Source organism: Chiloscyllium punctatum, chromosome 21 (genome assembly GCF_047496795.1).
Source record: "Chiloscyllium punctatum isolate Juve2018m chromosome 21, sChiPun1.3, whole genome shotgun sequence".
Classification (NCBI taxonomy): Eukaryota; Metazoa; Chordata; class Chondrichthyes; order Orectolobiformes; family Hemiscylliidae; genus Chiloscyllium; species Chiloscyllium punctatum.
Genome location: NC_092759.1, coordinates 9996963 through 10022800, shown reverse-complemented (window position 1 = coordinate 10022800; position 25838 = coordinate 9996963). Strand labels below are relative to the sequence as shown.

General features: G+C 53.8%; 1 protein-coding gene across 4 annotated transcripts in view; it reads left to right on the top strand.

Annotated features, from left to right (window-relative positions):
* Positions 1–4621: 4621 nt before the first annotated feature.
* The window catches only part of LOC140492567 (protein mono-ADP-ribosyltransferase TIPARP-like), a 35743-nt gene continuing 14526 nt past the window's right edge, over positions 4622–25838 (top strand). Inside the window, exons 1-3 of one of the 4 annotated variants that reach the window (XM_072591533.1) lie at positions 4622–4847; positions 15915–16615; positions 25491–25653. In XM_072591533.1, the coding sequence (XP_072447634.1) occupies positions 15930–16615; positions 25491–25653 (849 nt within the window). In that variant the 5' untranslated portion in view covers positions 4622–4847; positions 15915–15929. Of the gene's footprint in view, positions 4848–5382; positions 5405–14021; positions 14132–15914; positions 16616–25490; positions 25654–25838 lie in introns of those variants that run through there. The other 3 variants (XM_072591535.1, XM_072591536.1, XM_072591534.1) reach the window with 3 other exon arrangements.

The window sequence follows — 25838 nt, the reverse complement described above, 5'->3', positions numbered from 1 at the left end:
TGATACAGGCTGACTGTGAGGGTGGTATCTGTGAGGGAGGTATCTGTGAGGGGGGTATCTGGGTGATGCAGGCTGACTGTGAGGCGGGTATCTGTGAGGGGTGTATCTGTGAGGGGGGTATCTGGGTGATACAGGCTGACTGTGAGGGGGGTATCTGTGAGGGGGGTATCCAGGTGATACATGCTGAATGTGATGGGGGTATCTGTGAGGGGGGTATCTGTGAGGGGGTATCTGGGTGATACAGGCTGACTGTGAGGGGGTATCTGTGAGGGGGTATCTGTGAAGGGGGTATCTGGGTGATCCAGGCTGACTGTGAAGGGGTATCTGTGAGGCCCATACCTGTGAGGGGGGTATCTGTGAGGGGGGTATCTCAGTGATACAGAATGACTGTGAGGGGGGTATCTGTGAGGGGGGTATCTGGGAAAAACAGGCTGACTGTGAGGGGGGTATCTGTGAGGGGGTATCTGGGAAAAACAGGCTGACTGTGAGGGGGGGGTATCTGGGTAATACAGGCTGACTGTGAGGGGGGTATCTGGGTGATGCAGGCTGACTGTGAGGGAGGTATCTGTGAGGGGGGTATCTGGGTGATACAGGCTGACTGTGATGGGGGTATCTGTGAGGGGGGTATCTGGGTGATACAGGCTGACTGCGAGGGGTGTATCTGGGTGATACAGGCTGACAGTGAGGGGGGTATCTGTGAGGGGGTGTCTGGGTGATACAGGCTGACTGTGAGGGGGGTATCTGTGATGGGGGTATCCGGGTGATACAGGCTGACTGTGAGGGGTGTATCTGTGAGGGGGGTATCTGGGTGATACAGGCTGACTGTGAAGGGGGTACCTGTGAGGGGGGTATCTGGTTAATACAGACTGACTGTGATGGGGGTATCTGTGAGGGGGGTATCTGGGTGATACAGGCTGACTGTGAAGGGGGTACCTGTGAGGGGGGTATCTGGTTAATACAGACTGACTGTGATGGGGGTATCTGTGAGGGGTGTATCTGGGTGATACAGGCTGACTGTGAGGGGGTATCTGTGGGGGGATATCTGGTTAATACAGGCTGACTGTGAGGGGGGTATCTGTGAGTGGGGTATCCAGGTGATACAGGCTGACTGCAAAGGGTGTATCTGGGTGATACAGGCTGACTGTGAGGGGGGTATCTGTGAGGGGGGGTGTCTGGGTGATTCAGGCAGACTGTGAGTGGGGATCTGTGAGGGGGGTAACTGGGTGATACAGGCTGACTATGAGGGGGTATCTGGTTATACAGGCTGACTGTGAGGGGGTATCTGTGATGGGGGGATCTGGGTGATACAGGCTGACTATGAGGGGGGTATCTGGGTGATACAGGCTGACTGTGAGGGAGGTATCTGGTGATACAGGCTGACTGTGAGGGGGTATCTGTGAGGGGGTATCTGGGAATAACAGGCTGACTGTGAGGGGGGTACCTGGGTGATACAGGCTGACTGTGAAGGGGTATCTGGGTGACACAGGCTGACTGTGAGGGAGGTATCTGGTGATACAGGCTGACTGTGAGGGGGTATCTGTGAGGGGGTATCTTGGAATAACAGGCTGACTGTGAGGGGGGTATCCGGGTGATACAGGCTGACTGCGAGGGGTGTATCTGGGTGATACAGGCTGACTGTGAGGGGGTATCTGTGAGGGGGTGTCTGGGTGATACAGGCTGACTGTGAGGGAGGTACCTGTGATGGGGGTATCTGGTTAATACAGGCTGACTGTGAGGGGGGTATCTGTGAGGGGGGTATCTGGGTGATACAGGCTGACTGTGAGGGGGGTATCTGTGAGGGGGGTTGTCTGGGTGATTCAGGCAGACTGTGAGAGGGTGTCTGTGAGGGGAGTATCTGGGTGATACAGGCTGGCTGTGAGGGGGTATCTGTGCGGAGGGTAACTGGGTGATACATGCTGACTGTGAGGGGGTATCTGGTTATACAGGCTGACTGTGAGGGGGGTATCTGTGATGGGGGGTACCTGGGTGATACAGGCTGACTGTGAAGGGGTATCTGGGTGACACAGGCTGACTGTGAGGGAGGTATCTGGTGATACAGGCTGACTGTGAGGGGGTATCTGTGAGGGGGTATCTGGGAATAACAGGCTGACTGTGAGGGGGGTATCTGGGTGATACAGACTGACTGTGAGGGTGGTATCTGTGAGGGGGGTATCTTGGTGATACAGGCTGACAGTGAGGGGGTATCTGTGAGGGGGTATCTGGGTGATACAGGCTAACTGTGAGGGGGTATCTGGGTGATACAGGCTGGCTCTGAGGCGGTTATCTGGGTGATACAGGCTGACTGTGAGGGTGGTATCTGTTAGGGGGGTGTCTGGATGATACAGGCAGACTGTGAGGGGGTATCTGTGATGGGGGGTCTGGGTGATACAGGCTGACTGTGAGGGAGGTACCTGTGATGGGGGGTATCTGGTTAATACAGGCTGACTGTGAGGGGGGTATCTGTGAGGGGGGTATATGGATGATACAGGCTGACTGTGAGGGGGGTACCTGTGAGGGGGGGTATCTGGTTAATACAGACTGACTGTGATGGGGGTATCTGTGAGGGGGGTATCTGTGAGGGGGGTATCCGGGTGATACAGGCTGACTGCGAGGGGTGTATCTGGGTGATACAGGCTGACTGTGAGGGGGGTATCTGTGAGGGGGGGTGTCTGGGTGATTCAGGCAGACTGTGAGAGGGTGTCTGTGAGGGGAGTATCTGGGTGATACAGGCTGACTGTGAGGGGGTATCTGTGAGGGGGGTAACTGGGTGATACATGTTGACTGTGAGGGGGTATCTGGTTATACAGGCTGACTGTGAGGGGGGTATCTGTGATGGGGGGATCTGGGTGATACAGGCTGACTATGAGGGGGGTACCTGGGTGATACAAGCTGACTGTGAAGGGGTATCTGGGTGACACAGGCTGACTGTGAGGGAGGTATCTGGTGATACAGGCTGACTGTGAGGGGGTATCTGTGAGGGGGTATCTGGGAATAACAGGCTGACTGTGAGGGGGGTATCTGGGTGATACAGACTGACTGTGAGGGTGGTATCTGTGAGGGGAGTATCTAGGTGATACAGGCTGACAGTGAGGGGGTATCTGTGAGGGGGTATCTGGGTGATACAGGCTAACTGTGAGGGGGGTATCTGGGTGATACAGGCTGGCTCTGAGGCGGTTATCTGGGTGATACAGGCTGACTGTGAGGGTGGTATCTGTGAGGGGGGTATCTGGATGATACAGGCTGACTGTGAGGGGGTATCTGTGAGGGGTATCTGGGTGATACAGGCTGACTGTGAGGGGGGTATCTGTGAGGGGGTATCTGGGTGATCCAGGCTGACTGTGAGGGGGGTATCTGTGAGGGGTTTATCTGGATGATACAGGCTGACTGTGAGGGGGGTATCTGTGAGGGGGTATCTGGGTGATCCAGGCTGACTGTGAGGGGGGTATCTGTGAGGGAGGTATCTGGGTGATCCAGGCTGACTGTGAGGGGGGTATCTGTGAGGGGGGTATCTGTGAGGGGGGTATCTCAGTGATACAGAATGACTGTGAGGGGGGTATCTGTGAGGGGGGGGTATCTGGGTGGTACCGGCTGACTGTGAGGGTGTGTCCGGGTGATACAGGCAGACTGTGAGGGGGGTATCAGTGAAGGGTATCATGGTGATACAGACTGACTGTGAGGGGGGTATCTGGGTGATACAGGCTGACTGTGAGGGGGGTACCTGTGTGGGGGTATCTGGAAAAAACAGGCTGACAGTGAGGGGGTATCTTGGTGATACAGACTGACTGTGAGGGGGGTATCTGGGTGATACAGGCTGACTGTGAGTGGGTATCTGTGAGGGGGGTATCTGGGTGATACCGGCTGACTGTGAGGGGGTATCTGTGTGATACAGGCTGACTGTGATGGGGGTATCTGGGTGATGCAGGCTGATTGTGAGGTGGGTATCTGTGAGGGGGGTATCTGGGTGATACAGGCTGACTGTGAGTGTGGTATCTGTGAGGGGGGTATCTGGGTGACACAGGCTGACTGTGAGGGGGGTATCTGTGAGGGGGGTATCTGGGGGATAGAGGCTGACAGTGAGGGGGGTATCTGGGGGATAGAGGCTGACAGTGAGGGGGGTATCTGGGGATCCAGGCTGACAGTGAGGGGGGTATCTGGGGGATAGAGGCTGACAGTGAGGGGGGTATCTGTGAGGGGGGTATCTGTGAGAGGGGTATCTGGGGGATAGAGTCTGACAGTGAGGGGGGTATCTGGGGGATCCAGGCTGACAGTGGGGGGGGGGTATCTGGGGGATAGAGTCTGACTGTGAGGGGGGGGGGGGTATCTGGGGGATAGAGTCTGACTGTGAGGGGGGTATCTGGGGGATCCAGCCTGACAGTGGGGGGGGGGTATCTGGGGGATAGAGTCTGACTGTGAGGGGGGTATCTGGGGGATAGAGTCTGACTGTGAGGGGGGTATCTGGGGGATAGAGTCTGACTGTGAGGGGGGTATCTGGGGGATAGAGTCTGACTGTGAGGGGGGTATCTGGGGGATCCAGCCTGACAGTGGGGGGGGGGGGGGGTATCTGGGGGATAGAGGCTGAGCCGCTCTCGGTTTCAGTGTGAAATCTCCCGGAGGCGGAGACTCTGCTCTGTCTCGGTATAAAAGCGCTCGGAGGCCGGGAACCAGGCTCTTAGGAAAAGGTTGGTCTCTCCCGGGCACCGAGCCACAGGCACGGAGCAGGATCCTGCCCTGGAGTGGACATACCCCGGCTCAGAGAGAGAGGGGGGGAGAGGAGGGAGAGGAGAGAGAGGAGGGAGAGAGTGTCCCTGCTCATCTGGAGATCGGAGTGACCCAGACAGACAAAACAGGTGAGAGACAGGGAGCGACAAAGGGGGGGAACAGAGACAGAGACAGAGGGTGAATGGTGAGAGTGAGAGATAAAGAGAGACCTCATCGGATGAGAAAAGGTGATAGTTTTAATGGGAGGAGGATAACTTGAGGAATAGAAAAGGGAAATGGAGGAAGAGAGAGAGAGAGAGAGAAACAAAGAGAGAGAGAGGTCTGATAGGAAGAGAGACAGAGAGGTAGAGTCAGAGAGGGGAGAGAGAGACAGAGGGGTTTACTGAAAGGGTCGTAGACTGGGTGGTCCATACGGGGTGTCAGAAGGGGGTACTGGATTCATTGAAGAGAGTATTCCCCCCCCCCCCGCCATATATTCCAGCTCCCTGTTCATTCACTGAATTCCACTCTGAGTCATCGGTCTTGTTCCAATCCCAGGCCAACAACAGGATCTCCTCAGTCGAAACAAAACTGGATTCCTTTTTCTTTAGAACATAAGATTTCCCCCTCCCCATCCCTCCTCTCCTCTCCCCTCCCCACCAGAGGGACTGGGCAAAGCTGGGAGGGCATTGAGAGGGCAAGAGAGGTATTGCCTGTGGGATATGGGAGGGATAGTGTCTGTGGGGTAATGGGAGGGATAGTGTCTGTGGGGTGTCGGGAGGGATAGTGTCTGTGGGGTGTCGGGAGGGATAGTGTCTGTGGGGTAATGGGAGGGATCGTGTCTGTGGGGTAATGGGAGGGATCGTGTCTGTGGGGTAATGGGAGGGATAGTGTCTGTGGGGTGTCGGGAGGGATAGTGTCTGTGGGGTGTCAGGAGGGATAGTGTCTGTGGGGTAATGGGAGGGATCGTGTCTGTGGGGTAATGGGAGGGATAGTGTCTGTGGGGTAATGGGAGGGATAGTGTCTGTGGGGTAATGGGGAGGATAGTGTCTGTGGGGTAATGGGAGGGATAATGTCTGTGGGGTAATGGGAGGGATAATGTCTGTGGGGTAATGGGAGGGATCGTGTCTGTGGGGTAATGGGAGGGATCGTGTCTGTGGGGTGTCGGGAGGGATAGAGTCTGTGGGGTGTCGGGAGGGATAGTGTCTGTGGGGTAATGGGAGGGATAGTGTCTGTGGGGTAATGGGGGGGATAGTGTCTGTGGGGTGTCGGGAGGGATAGTGTCTGTGGGGTGTCGGGAGGGATAGTGTCTGTGGGGTAATGGGAGGGATAGTGTCTGTGGGGTAATGGGGGGGATAGTGTCTGTGGGGTGTCGGGAGGGATAGTGTCTGTGGGGTAATGGGGGGGATAGTGTCTGTGGGGTGTCGGGAGGGATAGTGTCTGTGGGGTAATGGGAGGGATAGTGTCTGTGGGGTAATGGGGGGGATAGTGTCTGTGGGGTAATGGGAGGGATAGTGTCTGTGGGGTAATGGGAGGGATAGTGTCTGTGGGGTGTCGGGAGGGATAGTGTCTGTGGGGTAATGGGAGGGATAGTGTCTGTGGGGTGTCGGGAGGGATAGTGTCTTTGGGGTGTCGGGAGGGATAGTGTCTTTGGGGTGTCGGGAGGGATAGTGTCTGTGGGGTAATGGGAGGGATAGTGTCTGTGGGGTGTCGGGAGGGATAGTGTCTGTGGGGTAATGGGAGGGATAGTGTCTTTGGGGTGTCGGGAGGGATAGTGTCTGTGGGGTGTCGGGAGGGATAGTGTCTGTGGGGTAATGGGAGGGATAGTGTCTGTGGGGTAATGGGAGGGATAGTGTCTGTGGGGTGTCGGGAGGGATAGTGTCTGTGGGGTAATGGGAGGGATAGTGTCTGTGGGGTAATGGGGGGGATAGTGTCTGTGGGGTAATGGGAGGGATAGTGTCTGTGGGGTGTCGGGAGGGATAGTGTCTGTGGGGTAATGGGAGGGATAGTGTCTTTGGGGTGTCGGGAGGGATAGTGTCTGTGGGGTAATGGGAGGGATAGTGTCTGTGGGGTGTCGGGAGGGATAGTGTCTGTGGGGTAATGGGAGGGATAGTGTCTTTGGGGTGTCGGGAGGGATAGTGTCTGTGGGGTGTCGGGAGGGATAGTGTCTGTGGGGTGTCGGGAGGGATAGTGTCTGTGGGGTAATGGGAGGGATAGTGTCTGTGGGGTGTCGGGAGGGATAGTGTCTGTGGGGTAATGGGAGGGATAGTGTCTGTGGGGTAATGGGGGGGATAGTGTCTGTGGGGTAATGGGAGGGATAGTGTCTGTGGGGTGTCGGGAGGGATAGTGTCTGTGGGGTAATGGGAGGGATAGTGTCTGTGGGGTAATGGGAGGGATAGTGTCTGTGGGGTGTCGGGAGGGATAGTGTCTGTGGGGTAATGGGAGGGATAGTGTCTGTGGGGTAATGGGAGGGATCGTGTCTGTGGGGTGTCGGGAGGGATCGTGTCTGTGGGGTGTCGGGAGGGATAGTGTCTGTGGGGTAATGGGAGGGATAGTGTCTGTGGGGTGTCGGGAGGGATAGTGTCTGTGGGGTGTCGGGAGGGATAGTGTCTGTGGGGTAATGGGAGGGATAGTGTCTGTGGGGTAATGGGAGGGATAGTGTCTGTGGGGTAATGGGAGGGATCGTGTCTGTGGGGTGTCGGGAGGGATCGTGTCTGTGGGGTAATGGGAGGGATCGTGTCTGTGGGGTAATGGGAGGGATAGTGTCTGTGGGGTGTCGGGAGGGATAGTGTCTGTGGGGTGTCGGGAGGGATAGTGTCTGTGGGGTGTCGGGAGGGATAGTGTCTGTGGGGTAATGGGAGGGATAGTGTCTGTGGGGTGTCGGGAGGGATAGTGTCTGTGGGGTGTCGGGAGGGATAGTGTCTGTGGGGTGTCGGGAGGGATAGTGTCTGTGGGGTAATGGGAGGGATCGTGTCTGTGGGGTGTCGGGAGGGATCGTGTCTGTGGGGTAATGGGAGGGATAGTGTCTGTGGGGTAATGGGAGGGATAGTGTCTGTGGGGTAATGGGGGGGATAGTGTCTGTGGGGTGTCGGGAGGGATAGTGTCTTTGGGGTGTCGGGAGGGATAGTGTCTGTGGGGTAATGGGAGGGATAGTGTCTGTGGGGTAATGGGAGGGATAGTGTCTGTGGGGTGTCGGGAGGGATAGTGTCTGTGGGGTGTCGGGAGGGATCGTGTCTGTGGGGTGTCGGGAGGGATAGTGTCTGTGGGGTAATGGGGGGGATAGTGTCTGTGGGGTAATGGGAGGGATAGTGTCTGTGGGGTAACTGGAGGGATAGTGTCTGTGGGGTAACGGGAGGGATAGTGTCTGTGGGGTAATGGGAGGGATAGTGTCTGTGGGGTAATGGGGGGGATAGTGTCTGTGGGGTGTCGGGAGGGATAGTGTCTGTGGGGTAATGGGGGGGATAGTGTCTGTGGGGTGTCGGGAGGGATAGTGTCTGTGGGGTAATGGGAGGGATAGTGTCTGTGGGGTAATGGGGGGGATAGTGTCTGTGGGGTAATGGGAGGGATAGTGTCTGTGGGGTAATGGGAGGGATAGTGTCTGTGGGGTGTCGGGAGGGATAGTGTCTGTGGGGTAATGGGAGGGATAGTGTCTGTGGGGTGTCGGGAGGGATAGTGTCTGTGGGGTAATGGGAGGGATAGTGTCTTTGGGGTGTCGGGAGGGATCGTGTCTGTGGGGTAATGGGAGGGATCGTGTCTGTGGGGTAATGGGAGGGATAGTGTCTGTGGGGTGTCGGGAGGGATAGTGTCTGTGGGGTGTCGGGAGGGATAGTGTCTGTGGGGTGTCGGGAGGGATAGTGTCTGTGGGGTAATGGGAGGGATAGTGTCTGTGGGGTGTCGGGAGGGATAGTGTCTGTGGGGTAATGGGAGGGATAGTGTCTGTGGGGTAATGGGAGGGATAGTGTCTGTGGGGTGTCGGGAGGGATCGTGTCTGTGGGGTAATGGGAGGGAGAGTGTCTGTGGGGTAATGGGAGGGATAGTGTCTGTGGGGTAATGGGGGGGATAGTGTCTGTGGGGTGTCGGGAGGGATAGTGTCTGTGGGGTGTCGGGAGGGATAGTGTCTGTGGGGTAATGGGAGGGATAGTGTCTGTGGGGTAATGGGAGGGATAGTGTCTGTGGGGTGTCGGGAGGGATAGTGTCTGTGGGGTAATGGGGGGGATAGTGTCTGTGGGGTGTCGGGAGGGATCGTGTCTGTGGGGTAATGGGAGGGATAGTGTCTGTGGGGTAATGGGGGGGATAGTGTCTGTGGGGTAATGGGAGGGATAGTGTCTGTGGGGTAATGGGAGGGATAGTGTCTGTGGGGTAATGGGAGGGATAGTGTCTGTGGGGTGTCGGGAGGGATAGTGTCTGTGGGGTAATGGGAGGGATAGTGTCTGTGGGGTGTCGGGAGGGATAGTGTCTGTGGGGTAATGGGAGGGATAGTGTCTTTGGGGGTGTCGGGAGGGATAGTGTCTGTGGGGTAATGGGAGGGATAGTGTCTGTGGGGTGTCGGGAGGGATAGTGTCTGTGGGGTAATGGGGGGGATAGTGTCTGTGGGGTAATGGGGGGGATAGTGTCTGTGGGGTAATGGGGGGGATAGTGTCTGTGGGGTAATGGGAGGGATAGTGTCTGTGGGGTGTCGGGAGGGATAGTGTCTGTGGGGTAATGGGAGGGATAGTGTCTTTGGGGTGTCGGGAGGGATAGTGTCTGTGGGGTAATGGGAGGGATAGTGTCTGTGGGGTGTCGGGAGGGATAGTGTCTGTGGGGTAATGGGAGGGATAGTGTCTGTGGGGTAATGGGAGGGATAGTGTCTTTGGGGTGTCGGGAGGGATAGTGTCTGTGGGGTGTCGGGAGGGATAGTGTCTGTGGGGTAATGGGAGGGATAGTGTCTGTGGGGTGTCGGGAGGGATAGTGTCTGTGGGGTAATGGGAGGGATAGTGTCTGTGGGGTAATGGGGGGGATAGTGTCTGTGGGGTGTCGGGAGGGATAGTGTCTGTGGGGTGTCGGGAGGGATAGTGCCTGTGGGGTGTCGGGAGGGATAGTGTCTGTGGGGTAATGGGAGGGATAGTGTCTGTGGGGTAATGGGAGGGATAGTGTCTGTGGGGTGTCGGGAGGGATAGTGTCTGTGGGGTAATGGGAGGGATAGTGTCTGTGGGGTAATGGGAGGGATCGTGTCTGTGGGGTAATGGGAGGGATAGTGTCTGTGGGGTGTCAGGAGGGATCGTGTCTGTGGGGTAATGGGAGGGATAGTGTCTGTGGGGTGTCGGGAGGGATAGTGTCGATAGTGTCTGTGGGGTGTCGGGAGGGATAGTGTCTGTGGGGTAATGGGAGGGATAGTGTCTGTGGGGTGTCGGGAGGGATAGTGTCTGTGGGGTGTCGGGAGGGATAGTGTCTGTGGGGTGTCGGGAGGGATAGTGTCTGTGGGGTAATGGGAGAGATAGTGTCTGTGGGGTGTCGGGAGGGATAGTGTCTGTGGGGTAATGGGAGGGATAGTGTCTGTGGGGTAATGGGGGGGATAGTGTCTGTGGGGTGTCGGGAGGGATAGTGCCTGTGGGGTGTCGGGAGGGATAGTGTCTGTGGGGTAATGGGAGGGATAGTGTCTGTGGGGTAATGGGAGGGATAGTGTCTGTGGGGTGTCGGGAGGGATAGTGTCTGTGGGGTAATGGGAGGGATCGTGTCTGTGGGGTAATGGGAGGGATCGTGTCTGTGGGGTAATGGGAGGGATCGTGTCTGTGGGGTGTCGGGAGGGATCGTGTCTGTGGGGTAATGGGAGGGATCGTGTCTGTGGGGTAATGGGAGGGATAGTGTCTGTGGGGTGTCGGGAGGGATAGTGTCTGTGGGGTGTCGGGAGGGATAGTGTCTGTGGGGTGTCGGGAGGGATAGTGTCTGTGGGGTAATGGGGGGGATAGTGTCTGTGGGGTAACTGGAGGGATAGTGTCTGTGGGGTAACTGGAGGGATAGTGTCTGTGGGGTAATGGGAGGGATAGTGTCTGTGGGGTAATGGGAGGGATAGTGTCTGTGGGGTGTTGGGAGGGATAGTGTCTGTGGGGTAATGGGAGGGATAGTGTCTGTGGGGTAATGGGAGGGATCGTGTCTGTGGGGTGTTGGGAGGGATAGTGTCTGTGGGGTAATGGGAGGGATAGTGTCTGTGGGGTAATGGGAGGGATAGTGTCTGTGGGGTAATGGGAGGGATAGTGTCTGTGGGGTGTCGGGAGGGATAGTGTCTGTGGGGTGTCGGGAGGGATAGTGTCTGTGGGGTAATGGGAGGGATAGTGTCTGTGGGGTGTCGGGAGGGATAGTGTCTGTGCGTGTCGGGAGGGATAATGTCTGTGGGGTAATGGGAGGGATCGTGTCTGTGGGGTAATGGGAGGGATCGTGTCTGTGGGGTAATGGGAGGGATAGTGTCTGTGGGGTAATGGGAGGGATAGTGTCTGTGGGGTGTCGGGAGGGATAGTGTCTGTGGGGTAATGGGAGGGATAGTGTCTGTGGGGTGTCGGGAGGGATAATGTCTGTGGGGTAATGGGGGGGATAGTGTCTGTGGGGTAATGGGAGGGATCGTGTCTGTGGGGTGTCAGGAGGGATAGTGTCTGTGGGGTAATGGGAGGGATAGTGTCTGTGGGGTGTCGGGAGGGATAGTGTCTGTGGGGTGTCGGGAGGGATAGTGTCTGTGGGGTAATGGGAGGGATCGTGTCTGTGGGGTAATGGGAGGGATCGTGTCTGTGGGGTGTCGGGAGGGATAGTGTCTGTGGGGTGTCGGGAGGGATAGTGTCTGTGGGGTAATGGGAGGGATAGTGTCTGTGGGGTAATGGGAGGGATAATGTCTGTGGGGTAATGGGAGGGATCGTGTCTGTGGGGTAATGGGAGGGATCGTGTCTGTGGGGTAATGGGAGGGATCGTGTCTGTGGGGTGTCGGGAGGGATAGTGTCTGTGGGGTAATGGGAGGGATAATGTCTGTGGGGTAATGGGAGGGATCGTGTCTGTGGGGTGATGGGAGGGATAGTGTCTGTGGGGTAATGGGAGGGATAGTGTCTGTGGGGTGTCGGGAGGGATAGTGTCTGTGGGGTAATGGGAGGGATAGTGTCTGTGGGGTGTCAGGAGGGATAGTGTCTGTGGGGTAATGGGAGGGATCGTGTCTGTGGGGTGTCGGGAGGGATAGTGTCTGTGGGGTAATGGGAGGGATAGTGTCTGTGGGGTGTCGGGAGGGATAGTGTCTGTGGGGTAATGGGAGGGATAGTGTCTGTGGGGTAATGGGAGGGATCGTGTCTGTGGGGTAATGGGGGGGATAGTGTCTGTGGGGTAATGGGAGGGATCGTGTCTTTGGGGTGTCGGGAGGGATAGTGTCTGTGGGGTAATGGGAGGGATAGTGTCTGTGGGGTAATGGGGGGGTAGTGTCTGTGGGGTAATGGGAGGGATTGTGTCTGTGGGGTGTCGGGAGGGATAGTGTCTGTGGGGTAATGGGAGGGATAGTGTCTGTGGGGTAATGGGGGGGATAGTGTCTGTGGGGTAATGGGAGGGATCGTGTCTGTGGGGTGTCGGGAGGGATAGTGTCTGTGGGGTAATGGGAGGGATAGTGTCTGTGGGGTAATGGGAGGGATAGTGTCTGTGGGGTAATGGGAGGGATCGTGTCTGTGGGGTGTCGGGAGGGATAGTGTCTGTGGGGTAATGGGAGGGATAGTGTCTGTGGGGTAATGGGGGGGATAGTGTCTGTGGGGTAATGGGAGGGATAGTGTCTGTGGGGTAATGGGAGGGATAGTGTCTGTGGGGTGTCGGGAGGGATAGTGTCTGTGGGGTAATGGGAGGGATAGTGTCTGTGGGGTGTCGGGAGGGATAGTGTCTGTGGGGTGTCGGGAGGGATAGTGTCTGTGGGGTAATGGGAGGGATAGTGTCTGTGGGGTAATGGGAGGGATAGTGTCTGTGGGGTAATGGGGGGGATAGTGTCTGTGGGGTAATGGGAGGGATAGTGTCTGTGGGGTAATGGGGGGGATAGTGTCTGTGGGGTAATGGGGGGGATAGTGTCTGTGGGGTAATGGGAGGGATAGCGTCTGTGGGGTAATGGGAGGGATAGTGTCTGTGGGGTAATGGGAGGGATAGTGTCTGTGGGGTAATGGGGGGGATAGTGTCTGTGGGGTGTCGGGAGGGATAGTGTCTGTGGGGTGTCGGGAGGGATAGTGTCTGTGGGGTGTCGGGAGGGAACGTGTCTGTGGGGTGTCGGGAGGGATCGTGTCTGTGGGGTAATGGGAGGGATCGTGTCTGTGGGGTGTCGGGAGGGATCGTGTCTGTGGGGTGTCGGGAGGGATCGTGTCTGTGGGGTGTCGGGAGGGATAGTGTCTGTGGGGTGTCGGGAGGGATAGTGTCTGTGGGGTGTCGGGAGGGATAGTGTCTGTGGGGTGTCGGGAGGGATAGTGTCTGTGGGGTAATGGGAGGGATAGTGTCTGTGGGGTAATGGGAGGGATCGTGTCTGTGGGGTAATGGGAGGGATAGTTTGTGATGTGGAAGACATTAGTAGAAAGCAGCAGATCTCCTTAGTTGAAGGGTCAATAGAAAGGTGTCTTAATGTTAAGGTGAAAGGCAGGATTGAGGAAACCTTTACAGTAACAATCTGCAATGCAGGAGGGTTGGTGAGGCAGAAGACCTCACAATCTTTAAAAAAAACTTGGATGAGCACTTGAAGTGTCAAAATCTTCAATTCTATGGGTCTGCCGTGGCAGCGTGGGACTAAAGAAGGGAGCAGCAGACATGATGAACTGAAGGAGTTCTCCATAGAGTCAGAGAGATGTACAGCATGGAAACAGACCCTTCGGCCCAACCCGTCCATGCTGACCAGATATCCCAACCCAATCCAGTCCCACCTGCCAGCACCCGGCCCATATCCCTCCAAACCCTTCCTATTCATATACCCATCCAGATGCCTCTTCAATGTTGTAATTGTACCAGCCTCCACCACTTCCTCTGGCACCTCATTCCATACACGTACCACCCCCTGTGTGGAAAAGTTGCCCCTTAGGTCCCTTTTATATCTTTCCCCTCTCACCCTAAACCTATGCCCCCTAGTTCTGGATTCCCCGACCCCAGGGAAAAGACTTTGCCGATTTACCCTATCTATGCCCCTCATAATTTTGTAAACCTCTATAAGGTCACCCCTCAGCCTCCGACGCTCCAGGGAAAACAGCCCCAGCCTGTTCAGCCTCTCCTTTGTAGCTCAGATCCTCTAACCCTGGCAACATCCTTGTAATTTTTTTCTAAACCCTTTCAAGTTTCACAACATCTTTCCAATAGGAAGGAGACCAGAATTGCACGCAATATTCCAAGTGGCCTAACCAATGTCCTGTACAGCCACAACATGACCTCCCAACTCCTGTACTCAATACTCTGACCAATAAAGGAAAGCATACCAAATGTATGATTCTATGATTATCTGTCATATTATTGGGAGGGTTATTATCTATGAAGAGTATTACCTTAGAAGGATATTGCGATGAATAAAATCTGGGCGGGGAATTTTCAGAGAGGGGTATTGGTGGAATTATCTGAGAGGGGTATTGGGTGGGCAATTATCTGAGAGAGAGTAACGAGAGGCATACAATCGGAGGGGAGCTGGGGCAATTGTCTGAGGGGGTTTTGTTGGTTTCATTATGCAGGAGGGGTTTGGCAGGGGTATGTTCTGGGGGAGTGAGGGATATTCCAAAAAAGGTCCGGACTCCCAGAATTCCAGACTTGCAGACATCCTGAGCCTGTTGCATAAGAGAAGCCTCCCTACGGGCTGCAATCCCAACTTTGATTGTTTCCTTATTTTCTCTCTCTGCCTCTCTCCCTGATTGTCTCTGTTTCTGTCTCTCTGTCTGTCTGTCTGGCTCTCTCTCTGTCTGTCTCTCTCTCTCTCTCTCTCTCTCTCTCTCTCTCTCTCTCTCTCTCTCTCTGTCTCTTTCTCTCTCTCTGTCAGTCTCTCTCTCTCTCTCTCTCTCTCTCTGTCTCTCTCTCTGACCCTCTCTCTCTCTCTGTCTCTCTCTCTCTCTGTCTCTCTCTCTCTCTCTGTCTCTCTCTCTCTCTCTCTCTCTGTCTCTCTCTCTCTCTCTCTCTCTCTCTGTCTCTCTCTCTGTCTCTGTCTCTCTCTCTCTGTCTCTCTCTCTGTCTTTCTCTGTTTGTTTTTCTCTCTCTCTTTCTCTCTCTACCTTTCTCTGTCTCTGTTTCTCCGTCTCGCTATCTTTCTGTCTGTTTTTCTCTCTGTCTCTGTTTCTCTCTCTCTCTCTCTCTCTTTCTCTTTCTTGGTCTCTCTATCTTTCTCTGTCTCTGTCTCTCTGTGTCTCTCTATCTTTCTCTGTTTTGTTTTTCTCTCTGTCTCTGTCTCTCTCTCTCTGTAATTGGTTTGAGGTCACTGTTAAACAGGTTTGGTTCTCTTGAGCTGGCTGATGTTATTAGGATGTAGCTATCGAGAGAGGGTGAGGCTGCTCCCCCAGATTTCAAAAGGTTTCACTAACAGTAAGAGGAAGGTGACTGGATGAAAACAGGGCGGGAGAGATGGCAGGCTCAGTTTTAAATCAGGACCAGGTCAGCAGGAACAACCATATCATTGAGATTGGAAAGGTGGAGGAGAAAATCAGGGAAAAGTCATTGCTTACATTTCTTTTTGAAATTTCAAAGGAAGACTTGATGAATTAATTTAGTGGAGCGAGAGGGGATGTCATTGAAAGATTTAGGCGGGGCTGGACAAATTGGACAGAGGGGTGACGTTCCCCTCAGGCTGGGGGTTTCTCCAGAACATAGAACACAGTCTCGGGATACACAGTGGGCCATTTCAGACTGAGATAGGGAGGAAAGACTGGTTAAACTTTGATACTCACTACCACAGAAAGCTGTGGAGGCCGAGTCACTGAATATACTTCGGCAGGAGATAGATTTCTAGGCGTCAAGGTATCGAGGGGTATGAGGGTGCAACGCATCAAAACAAAGGATCAGCCTCGTGATCACGATGACCTCAAGCCAGAATGTGCCACTTGAATGTTCTGTGTTTCTATGAGAGAAAATTCATGTTTATTGAATTATATTCGATGTATATTTGAAGAAGGGAGCTCTGATGGTGGTGGGAGTTTCATGGACACCGTTGGGCTGGTTTACTATGTGGGAAAGGTGCTAATTAAATGCAGATTGTTGCTGGTTATTGAGTTTGCGTTTTGTTTCTGAAGGCACATCACAAGGTCATGGCGGGACACACGGTCAGTGATCCAATCCGTGCTGCTGATCCAGCCCACGTTGATCCCCTGGTCAAGATCTCACTGGTCAAGGCTCATCCAATGGACCGTCTGAGGAGGAGGAAGGACAGTGAGAGGCTTCTGCGAACACTCAAGCACCTGATCAAGAAGGAACGAGTGAGCGTGGTGCAGCCGTCGTCCCTGACGACCAGGCCTGGTTGTCTGCCGGGCCTAGCTGGCTTGGACAGCCTGGCTCCGGCTGCCAAGCAGCTGGACCTGCAGGCGTCCACCCTCCCGGGCCAGGGCTCGGCTGTGCCCCCCAGCTGGGACCTGCCGTCCACCGAGGCTGTGGAGGTGGAGCTGAGGGCGGCCGAGTCGCTGGGCCGGAGGACTCCCAGCTGCGAGGCCCCGGCCTTCCCCGAGGACGAGATGAGCCTGGACCGTCTCCTGGATGTCCTCACCCAGCTCCAGTACCACACGCGCCAGGAGGATGGAGTGTCCATCTGCACCCGGTTCCTGGAGGCCTGTTGCCCCGATGGCGAGTGCTGCCCCTACCACCACACGGCCCTGCCCTATCACTGGCAGATGAGGAGGGTGGTGACTCAGCAGTGGGAGAGCGTTCAGGAAGAGGGCCAGGAGATGCTAGAGAGACTCTACTGTGACCCTGACAAAGAGAAAGTCACCCTGCACTACAGGTGAGCTCTGAGTCACTGGGCTGTCTGAGCGCAGGTAGAATCCCTACAGGGTGGAAACAGGCCCTTCGGTACAACAAGTCCACACCGATCCTCCGAAGAGTAACCCACCCAGACCCATTCCCCTATATTCATCCCTGACTAAGGCACCTCACACTATGGAAAAAGTGAGGACTGCAGATGCTGGAGATCAGAGCTGAAAAATGTGTTGCTGGAAAAGCGCAGCAGGTCAGGCAGCATCCAAGGAGCAGGAGAATCGACGTTTCGGGCATAAGCCCTTCTTCAGGAATTCCTAAAGAAGGGCTTATGCCCAAAATGTCGATTCTCCTGCTCCTTGGATGCTGCCTGACCTGCTGCGCTTTTCCAGCAACACATTTTTCAGACCTAACACTATGGGGTACTTTAGCATGGCCAATCCACCCTAACCTACACATCCCTGAACACTATGGGGTTATTTAGTGTGAGGTAAAAACAATGACTGCAGATACTGGAAAGCAAATACTGGATTAGTGGTGCTGGAAGAGCACAGCAGTTCAGGCAGCATCCAACGAGCAGCGAAATCGACGTTTCGGGCAAAAGCCCTTCATCAGGTTATTTAGCATGGACAATCCACCCTAACCTGCACATCCCTGAACACTATGGGACAGTTTAGCATGGCTAATTCACCTGACCTACACATCTTTGGACTGTGGGAGGAAACCCACGCAGACACGGGGAGAATGTGCAAACTCCACACAGACAGTCGCCTGAGGTGGGAATTGAACCCGGGTCTCTGGCGCTGTGAGGCAGCAGTGCTAACCACTGAGCCACCGTGCCGCCCACATTGTGGGAGGAAACCCATGCAGACACTAGGAGAATGTGCAAACTCCACACAGCCTGAGGTGGGAATCGAACCCAGGTCCCCGGCGCTGTGAGGCAGCAGTGTGAGCCACCGTGCCACCCCAAGACCGTTTGGCCTGTCACCGGTGTGCTGGCTCACCCACACGGCTCACTGTTTTTCACCCCCTCCCCACCCCAGCCCACCCCGTCACTCAATTCCTCTGCAATCTCCTCTACCTCCACCCGTCAGGCAGCTCCCTCCAGATCCTACCCACTCCCTCCACCTGAGGGTTCCTCCCGGTCTGTCAGTGTTGCTCCTCTCAACAAACCCTGCTTTCCCCTCATTCTCACTCCTCCCTGTGATGGGAAGCATGTCTGCCTCATGGCTCTGTCCGGACCCCTCCTGATGTTAATCCCGTCAGTCATATCTCCCCTCTGCCTCTTCTTCATTAAGGGGAACAAGCCCAGCGCCCCCTTTCTACCCAGATCACTGACTGCCCTCGACCCCAGCACTATCCTCTTGACTCTTCTCTACGCCCTTGCTAACGCTTTCCCTCCCTTCCCAAAACCGCAGTGTTCCAGCCGAGGCTGGGTCTTTGCTTGACAAAGGCTCACCATCCCTTCTGGCTGTTGTATCCAGAGCCAGAATCCCGTGTCCAGTTGGGCTAGTGCTCTCGATTGGTGATGTTCCCTGCAAAGCGTTTGTGGAATGAATGATGGTGGGGTAGGTGAATGGGCCAGCCCCCTCACTCTGGACTGTTAACACCCCTCTTGATATAAGTGTGACACGGTGGCTCAGTGGTTAGCACTGCTGCCTCACAGCGCCAGGGTCCCAGGTTCGATTCCAGCCTTGGGCGACTGTCTGTGTGGAGTTTGCACGTTCTCCCCGTGTCTGCGTGGGTTTCCTCTGGGTGCTCCGGTTTCCTCCCACAGTCCAAAGGTGTGCAGGTCAGGGTGGATTGGCCATGCTAAATTGCCCGTAGTGTTCAGGGATGTGTAGGTCAGGGTGAATTGGCCATGCTAAACTGTCCCATAGTATTATGTACATTAGTCAGAGGTAAATGTAAGGGAACGGCTCTGGGTGGGTTACTCTTCGGCGGGTCGGTATGGACTTGTTGGGCCGAAGGGCCTGTTTCCGCACTGTAGGGAATCTAATCTAAACCCCTCCTGCATGCATGCACTTGTGCCTTTGTGAAGAGAAGACTGTAAAGTACAGGAATAGAATTTGGCCCATCAAATCTTCTCTGCCATTTGATCATGGCTGATACGTTTCTCCTGCCTTCTCTCTGTAACCGTTGATCCCCTCACTAATGAGGAACCTACCTGTCTCTGTCTTAAATGTGCTCAATGACTTGCTGTCCATAGGCTTCAGTGACAATGAGTGACACAGTTTAATCACTGATGCTGTTCGACATTGTGAACAATGTGACTGGACATGCGCAGAGTTCACGGGTCAAACACTGGGATGACCATTGCACGTCTTTTGCAACACACTGACTTCCAGTAGTGTTGGTCCCAGACCTCAGGCCATCGATTACCAGGAGGGAGTTTGAGTATTTCCTAAAGTCGAGTATAATGCGTCATATAAGGACAGTTCCATAACAGCACCGTGGCAGAAAGAGCAGTCCGAAGGCAGGTTTAAGAACACAGCCTGAAACTTCACTCTTTACTAAACCGTCCCAGTTCCTGTTTGATCATCGGAACATCCCTTGTGCGACCGAAGGGATAGCTCCAGCAAAGTTGTTAATGGGAGGTGGACTCCATACCCAGGTTAAACCTGATCTTCCCAGACCTGGGGCAGGGGGAGCGTAGGGGTGTGAGGGTGAAACGTCGTCAGGAACGCCGATGCCAGACACAGAGAGAGAGAGAGACGGTTTGCTTCTGGGGACGGGGGTTTGGGAGAGGAACGGTTGGGAATGGCCCTGTAGAGGCAAGAGGCACGGTCGATGCCAGGTCAGGTCCAGGCTGTGATGGTCCGGACCCCTGAGAATGTGGACCCAGTGAAAGCTGCAAACGGAGCGGGAGAAAACCATGCCTGGTTCCCCAGCGGCCTTTCCAACTGTTGGGGAACCTGTGGGTTCTCTCTCTCTCTCTGCGAAGGGTCAAAGAAACCTCGGAATCGGGGGATGGAGATGGCCGATATCGCTGCTTCAGTGCCATTGCCACCTGGAGTGGAGAATGAAATTTGTCCGAGGCACAAGAGACCAGCTACTGGTCTTCCACACTGTCCGTATCTGAGGCTGTGTTGCGGGAGCCTGACCTGGTACTAAAACAGCCCCAAATTAAAGAACTGGCCTCTGTCCTTGAACTCAGGGTTCAGGGGCAGGGGGAGTGGGGTGAGTGCAGTAATTGGGGTCAGCAGGTGGGCCACCATAGGAGTTCCCTGACTCTGGGGCTGTTAACCTGGTCTAATCAGGGAGCCCTGGCTGACAGGAGTGTCAGAGGCTCAGCTCACTCTGAGGGAGCTGGGGTCAGTGTTCAGGGCTCTCCATGTGTATACAAAGACTGACGTGGTGACGGGATAGCAGCCTTTGGGGAGGCATTTCAGAACAGTTGGGAAAGGAGGGAAGGAGGTGACACCAGCGAAGAGGGGAGGAGGGTCACTCGCACCTGGACGCTGGGAATTCTCGGCCACCCAGCTTGACACGGATACTGGGAGAGGCTACATTTCTGTAGCACCTGGGGACAGTGCAGCCCATTCCCCAGCCAATGATGTGCAGTCAGTGTGAGAATAAACCTGGTGGATCATTTTATGATTTGAGGTTCCATAGAGTGTGCAGTGATTGTCCATTTTTGTTTTAGTGGTTTTTGGGTTAAATGTCAGACCAAGATTCCAGAACGAACTTTGTAAACTGAATTTGGAATACTTCATGTTCTCCCACAGGGACAGGTGAAACGTCTTGTCTTGTCTCTGGGTGAGTTCCCTTTCCCAGTGTTCCTTCTTGGCTCCCACTGGAGCAGCAGAATTCATCCTGTTCCCTTGCCTACAAAGCCAATTCAGGAGCTGATTAATTGTGGGTCTCTGCCAGCTCTGACTTTGCTGAGACTTTAATCTGTGCTGACGTTAGAGACTGGTTTGTTTGGGTGTGGAGGGAGAGGTGGAGTTGAGATGACTTTCAGTTAGTCCCATTCCCTCTCAACCACCAACCTGTGCTCTCCCACAGCCCTGCACATTCCTCCCTCTTAATGATTTCTCCAATTCCTTTTGGAATCTGCTTCCTTCACTCCTTCAGACAGCCAGTTCCAGATCACGGCAACTCTGTGGGGATGAAATATCCTCTCTCTCCCCTCTCTCCCTCTCTCTCTCTCTCTCCCCCCCCTCCCCTCCCACCTCCCTCTCTCTCTCTCCCCCCTCTCTCTTTCTCCCCCCTCTCTCTCTATCTCCCCCCTCTCTCCAACTCCTGCTCTCTCCCTTCTCTCCCCTCTCTCTCTCCCCTCTCTCTCTCTCTCCACTCACCAATCCCTGGTCTGTTCCTGATCTGTGCCCCTCGGGTGACTGCCCCACTGTCTCTGGAGTCCGACACTACCAACACCAACAGATCTCATAAACTTGGCCTCGGAGCTTTGACTCCATTTCTCTCTCCATAGACATGGCCCAGACCTGCTGAGTTTCTCCAGCATTGTCTGTTTTTATTTAAGATATCCCAGCATCCACATTACTCTCTATTGAAGGGCAGTAGTTTCACCCTGTTAGTCTGATTGAATGCGCCTAATTATTGATCAGTTGATTTATTGTTGTCATGTGTACTGTGATAATGTGAAAAGTGTTGTTTTGCATGCTAATACAGGCAGATTACAAAGTGCAGCAGAGAAACAGAAGAGTGCAGAATATAGTGTTACAGAGCAGGTACAGAGAGAGAGAGAGATCAGAATTAACATTTGAAAGGTCTCTTCAGGAGTCTGATAACAGCGGGGAAGAAGCTGTTCTTGAATATGTTGGTATGTTTTCAAAGTTTTATATCTTCTGCCCGATGGAAGAGGTGGAAAGAGAATATAAGTGAGATAGGAGGGACCTTTAATTATGTCTCTGTTGTTGCTTTCCCAAACCAGTGGGAAGTATAGATGGAGTGTTGGTTTGTAAATCTCATCCTTTAAACTTCTCTGCTCTGAGGGGAACAATCCCAGTTTCTCCAATCTTTCCACATTCACTGATAGATTAGATTAGACTACCAACGGTGTGGAAACAGGCCCTTCAGCCCAACCAGTCCACACCGACCCTCTGAACAGTAACCCACCCAGACCCATTTTCCCTCTGACGAATGCACCTAACACGACGGGCAGTTTAGCAAGGCCAATCCACCCTGACCTGCACATCTTTGGACTGTGGGAGGCAACTGGACCACCCGAAGGAAACCCCGCGCAGACACGGGGAGAATGTGCAAACTCCACACAGACAGTTGCCTGAGGCTGGGATCGAACTTGTAACCCTGGTGCTGTGAGGCAGCAGTGCTAACCCCTGAGCCACCGTATCCAAAATCTACCCCCCCCTCCCCCCCCCCCCCCCCCCCCCCAGAATCACAGGGCATGAGGCAGGAAGGCCATTTGGCCCGTCACATTCCTCCTCTGGAGTAATTCATTCTCTGTCCCCATTCCTCGTCTTCTGACATTTAGGAAGTTATAGAAACATCTACGGCACAGAGTCTGTCCTGAGCACAATCCTGGTTTCCCGCAGTGTGTGGTCTTGGAGATAGCGGACTGTTAGCACCTTTGGGGCGGGTGCCAGCCTCTGCCACGCTGTCAGATGGCAGGCTCCAGACCCCAAAAATCCTTCAGGTGAAGAAATATTTCACCTCTCCTCCAATCCTTCGACCAATCGCCTACAACCTATGCCCCCTCAGTCACTGACCTTTCCGGGCTGGGGGCAATATCCCTTTATCCACGTCCTCACCTCTTTACAATTTGTACGTCTCAATTAAATCTCCTGTTCATTCAACCCCAGCTTGCCCAGTCTTTCCTGACATTTCCTGTAATTTTCCAATCCTGGGACATCCTCGTAAATCCCCTCCATACCCCTTGCCTATGCTATGCCATCCTTTCTGTAATGAGGTAACCCACAGCCCTCAGCCTGGGGCTGATATGGTGTTTTATGATTTCCTCCGCTCAGAGTGTGTTGCTGGAAAAGCACAGCAGGCCAGGCATTCCCGGTGAAGGGCTCCAGCCTGAGAGGTCAATTCTCCTGCTCCTCGGATGCTGCCTGACCTGCTGCGCTTTTCCAGCACCACACTCTCGACTCTGATCTCCAGCATCTGCAGGCCTCACTGTGTCCTGTTTTATAATTTCCAGCCTATCCTCCCTTGCTTTGGCAAGTCCTGATCAGGTAAACTCCCTCTCCAGGGCTGTGACGTTCTCTGTAAAGTGCAGGCCCCAGTCCTCCAGTTGAAGCCAAGGCTACATGTTTACTCAAGAGTTTACAGGACTTTTCTGGGTGTTTCTTTTGTCCTCTGTACATACTGATTGCATCTATCTCTTGACAACCCGCGATGTCCTGTTACCTTTCAACGTACTGGCCGTTCAACCCACAGTGGCACAGCGCTGTTGGAGTTCAGGAGACCGGGCCTAACGCCGGAGACAGTTCAAGATGGTGACCCATCAAGAGACTGGACCAATTTGGCCTGTACTCTCTGGAATTTAGAAGTACGAGGGGAGATCAAGTTGAGGTGCTCAAGCTGATAAAAAGGTCTGGATAAAATAGACGGGGAGTGGATGCTTCCTCTTGCCGGGCATTCTGGGACGAGAGGTCACAGTCTTGGGAGAAGGTGGGGTGGGGTAGCAACTTTAAAACAGAGTTGAGGAGAAACTACTCACAAAGGGTTGTGAATCCGTGGAATTGGCCATCCCAAAGTGCGGTGGATACTGGGACAGTGAGTAAATTTAAGGAGGAGTTGGACGGATTTGTAATTGGTACCAGGTTGAAGGGATATGGAGAGAAGGCAGGGAATTGGGATGGGGAGTGCATCAGCGATGATCAAATGGCAGAGCAGATTTGACCGGCCGAATGGCCTAATTCTGCTCCTATAACTTATGAATTTATGAATGCAAGCAAGGAATTGATCCCTTTTCCCACAGTCTCATCCCCTTTTCACCACAAAATAGTCACCATACTTTTCTTTTAGGAACTACTTTGGGACGTGGTTTGCTAATATTGCCCTTCGTTATTAGCCTGGCTTATCTTAAAATAATCCAGAGACAGCAGAGACACCGTTTTAATAATTTGTTAGAGAGAGGTGTATTCCCAGAGGACTGCTAGATAACTAATCCAATACTCCTGTTCAAGAAAGGAGACTGAAAGTATCCCGGGAAATGTAGACCAGTCGGATTCGACTTCGTGTTGGGAAGAACAATGGAATCTCTGCTCAAGAGAACAGAAAAGCATCAAGAAACCAGTCACCTTAGCAGGAGTAGGCCATTCAGCCCATCAATGACAAAGGGTGGGTTGGAATCTGAAGCTCGGTCCATTGTAAAAAAGAAACAGTCGAGCAATTTCCAGTCAGGCAGGAAACCACAACTAAAGCCCATCATTCAGCCCATCACGCCTGCTCTATCATTCAATATGATCATGGTTGACTGAACAATTCAATACCTTTTCCTCATCCCCATAACCCTGTACACCCCTGGGAATTGGAAATCTTTCAATCTCTACAAAGACTGTGCTTCCACAGCCCTCTGAGTCAAAATGAATTCTCCTCCTTTTTTGTCCTGACTGAGGTCCCCCCGGTTCCAGACTCCCCAGCCACGGGGAAACACCGTGCCTGCATCTACCCTCTCTATTCCTGTCTAATGTTGAAGGTACTGAAGTAAATGACAGTGGTCTGTGCGGTGTTGTTGGGCACCCTGCGCTGTTGGGTGAAGAGTTCTAGGAGTGTGACCCAGTGAGGGACTTGATGGTCATATCTAACAAACTTGTGTTGGTGTCCTGAGTGAGACTTCAGGGATACAGGAAAAGGGTGTGGGGCCTATAAATTCAATAAGGCCTGTCTGTAAGTTTAATAAAGAGTTGTCTGTCCAGTTAAAAACTCTCATTGAAGCTACAGACAAGACTTATTAGAACTAGTCTCTGGGGTATAAGGCCGGTCCATGTGTGGTAAGTATTTGGCTAATAAAGCCTATCACTAGGGTTAATAAGTACTGGCTTAATACATGGAGAAAGTGAGGACTGCCGATGCTGGAGACCAGAGTTGAAAATGTGGTGCTGGAAAAACACAGCAGGCCAGACAGCATCTGAGGAGCAGGAGAATCGACGTTTCGGGCATAAGCCCTTCTTCAACATCGATTCCTCCTGCTCCTCGGATGCTGTCTGGCCTACTGTGTTTTTCCAGCATCACATTTTTCAACACTGCCTTAATACAGCCTATCCACATTTAATAAATGCTTAGATTAGATTCCCTACAGTGTGGAAACAGGCCCTTCGGCCCAACAAGTCCACACCGACCCTCCATCTGACTAACGCACCTAACACTATGGGGTAATTTAGCACGGCCAATCCACCCTAACCTGCACACCTTTGGACTGTGGGAGGAAACCGGAGCACCCGGAAGAAACCCACGCAGACCCGGGGAGAATGTGCAAACTCCACACAGACAGTCGCCCAAGGCTGGAATCGAACCTGGGACCCTGGCGCTGTGAGGTGAATTTGGGTGAATAAATCTCTTGTAAACCTGTCTATAGGGTTAATAAGGTTTAAGGACAGCCTTTGGCTTGTTAAGGCCTGACTATATATAAAGCCTGTCGACAAGGTTCAGAGTGTGGTGCTGGAAAAGCACAGCAGGGTCAGGCAGCCTCCGAGGAGGAGAATCGACATTTTGGGCATCAGGAATGAGACCTGTGGGCCGGGGGAGGGTTGGGAGCTGAGATAAATGGGAGGGGGGGGGTTGGGGTTTGAGGGTTCCTGTCTATAGGATTGCTCTGTAGGACTCGTCCATAGGGTTCCCATTGCCGAAGGGCTACCTGTTGGATTGATAAGGTATGTCTATGGGGTTAAGGCCAGCCTTTCAGGTCAATAAGGCCGAAGGGAATTGTGGGTGGAGTCTGTTGTTCATGGTCACTTTGCTTTTCGCTTTAGGGATCGGAGTTTCACCGCAGACTTTGACCAAATGACCATTCAGAGCGAGACGTTTGACAGGTTAAGGCGGCTCAGCACCTCAGACATTGACCCCTCTGACATCTTCCGCACGACGTGGCGATACTACTGGAGGGACACGTTTGAGTGGAAGCAGTACCCTCAGGTACTGACCTTACTGGGACGGGAGGCGGGAAATTGCTGTCAGAGGTCGAGCTGGTCTTCAAGGGGATTTTGAGCACTGAACTGGGAGTGCGAGGAGGTTAAGGAGAGATTTGACAGAACCTGTTTTGAAATCAAGTGAGGAAAATCTTGGGTCAAGTCTTGAATGTGCTTTCACACATCGGTGTA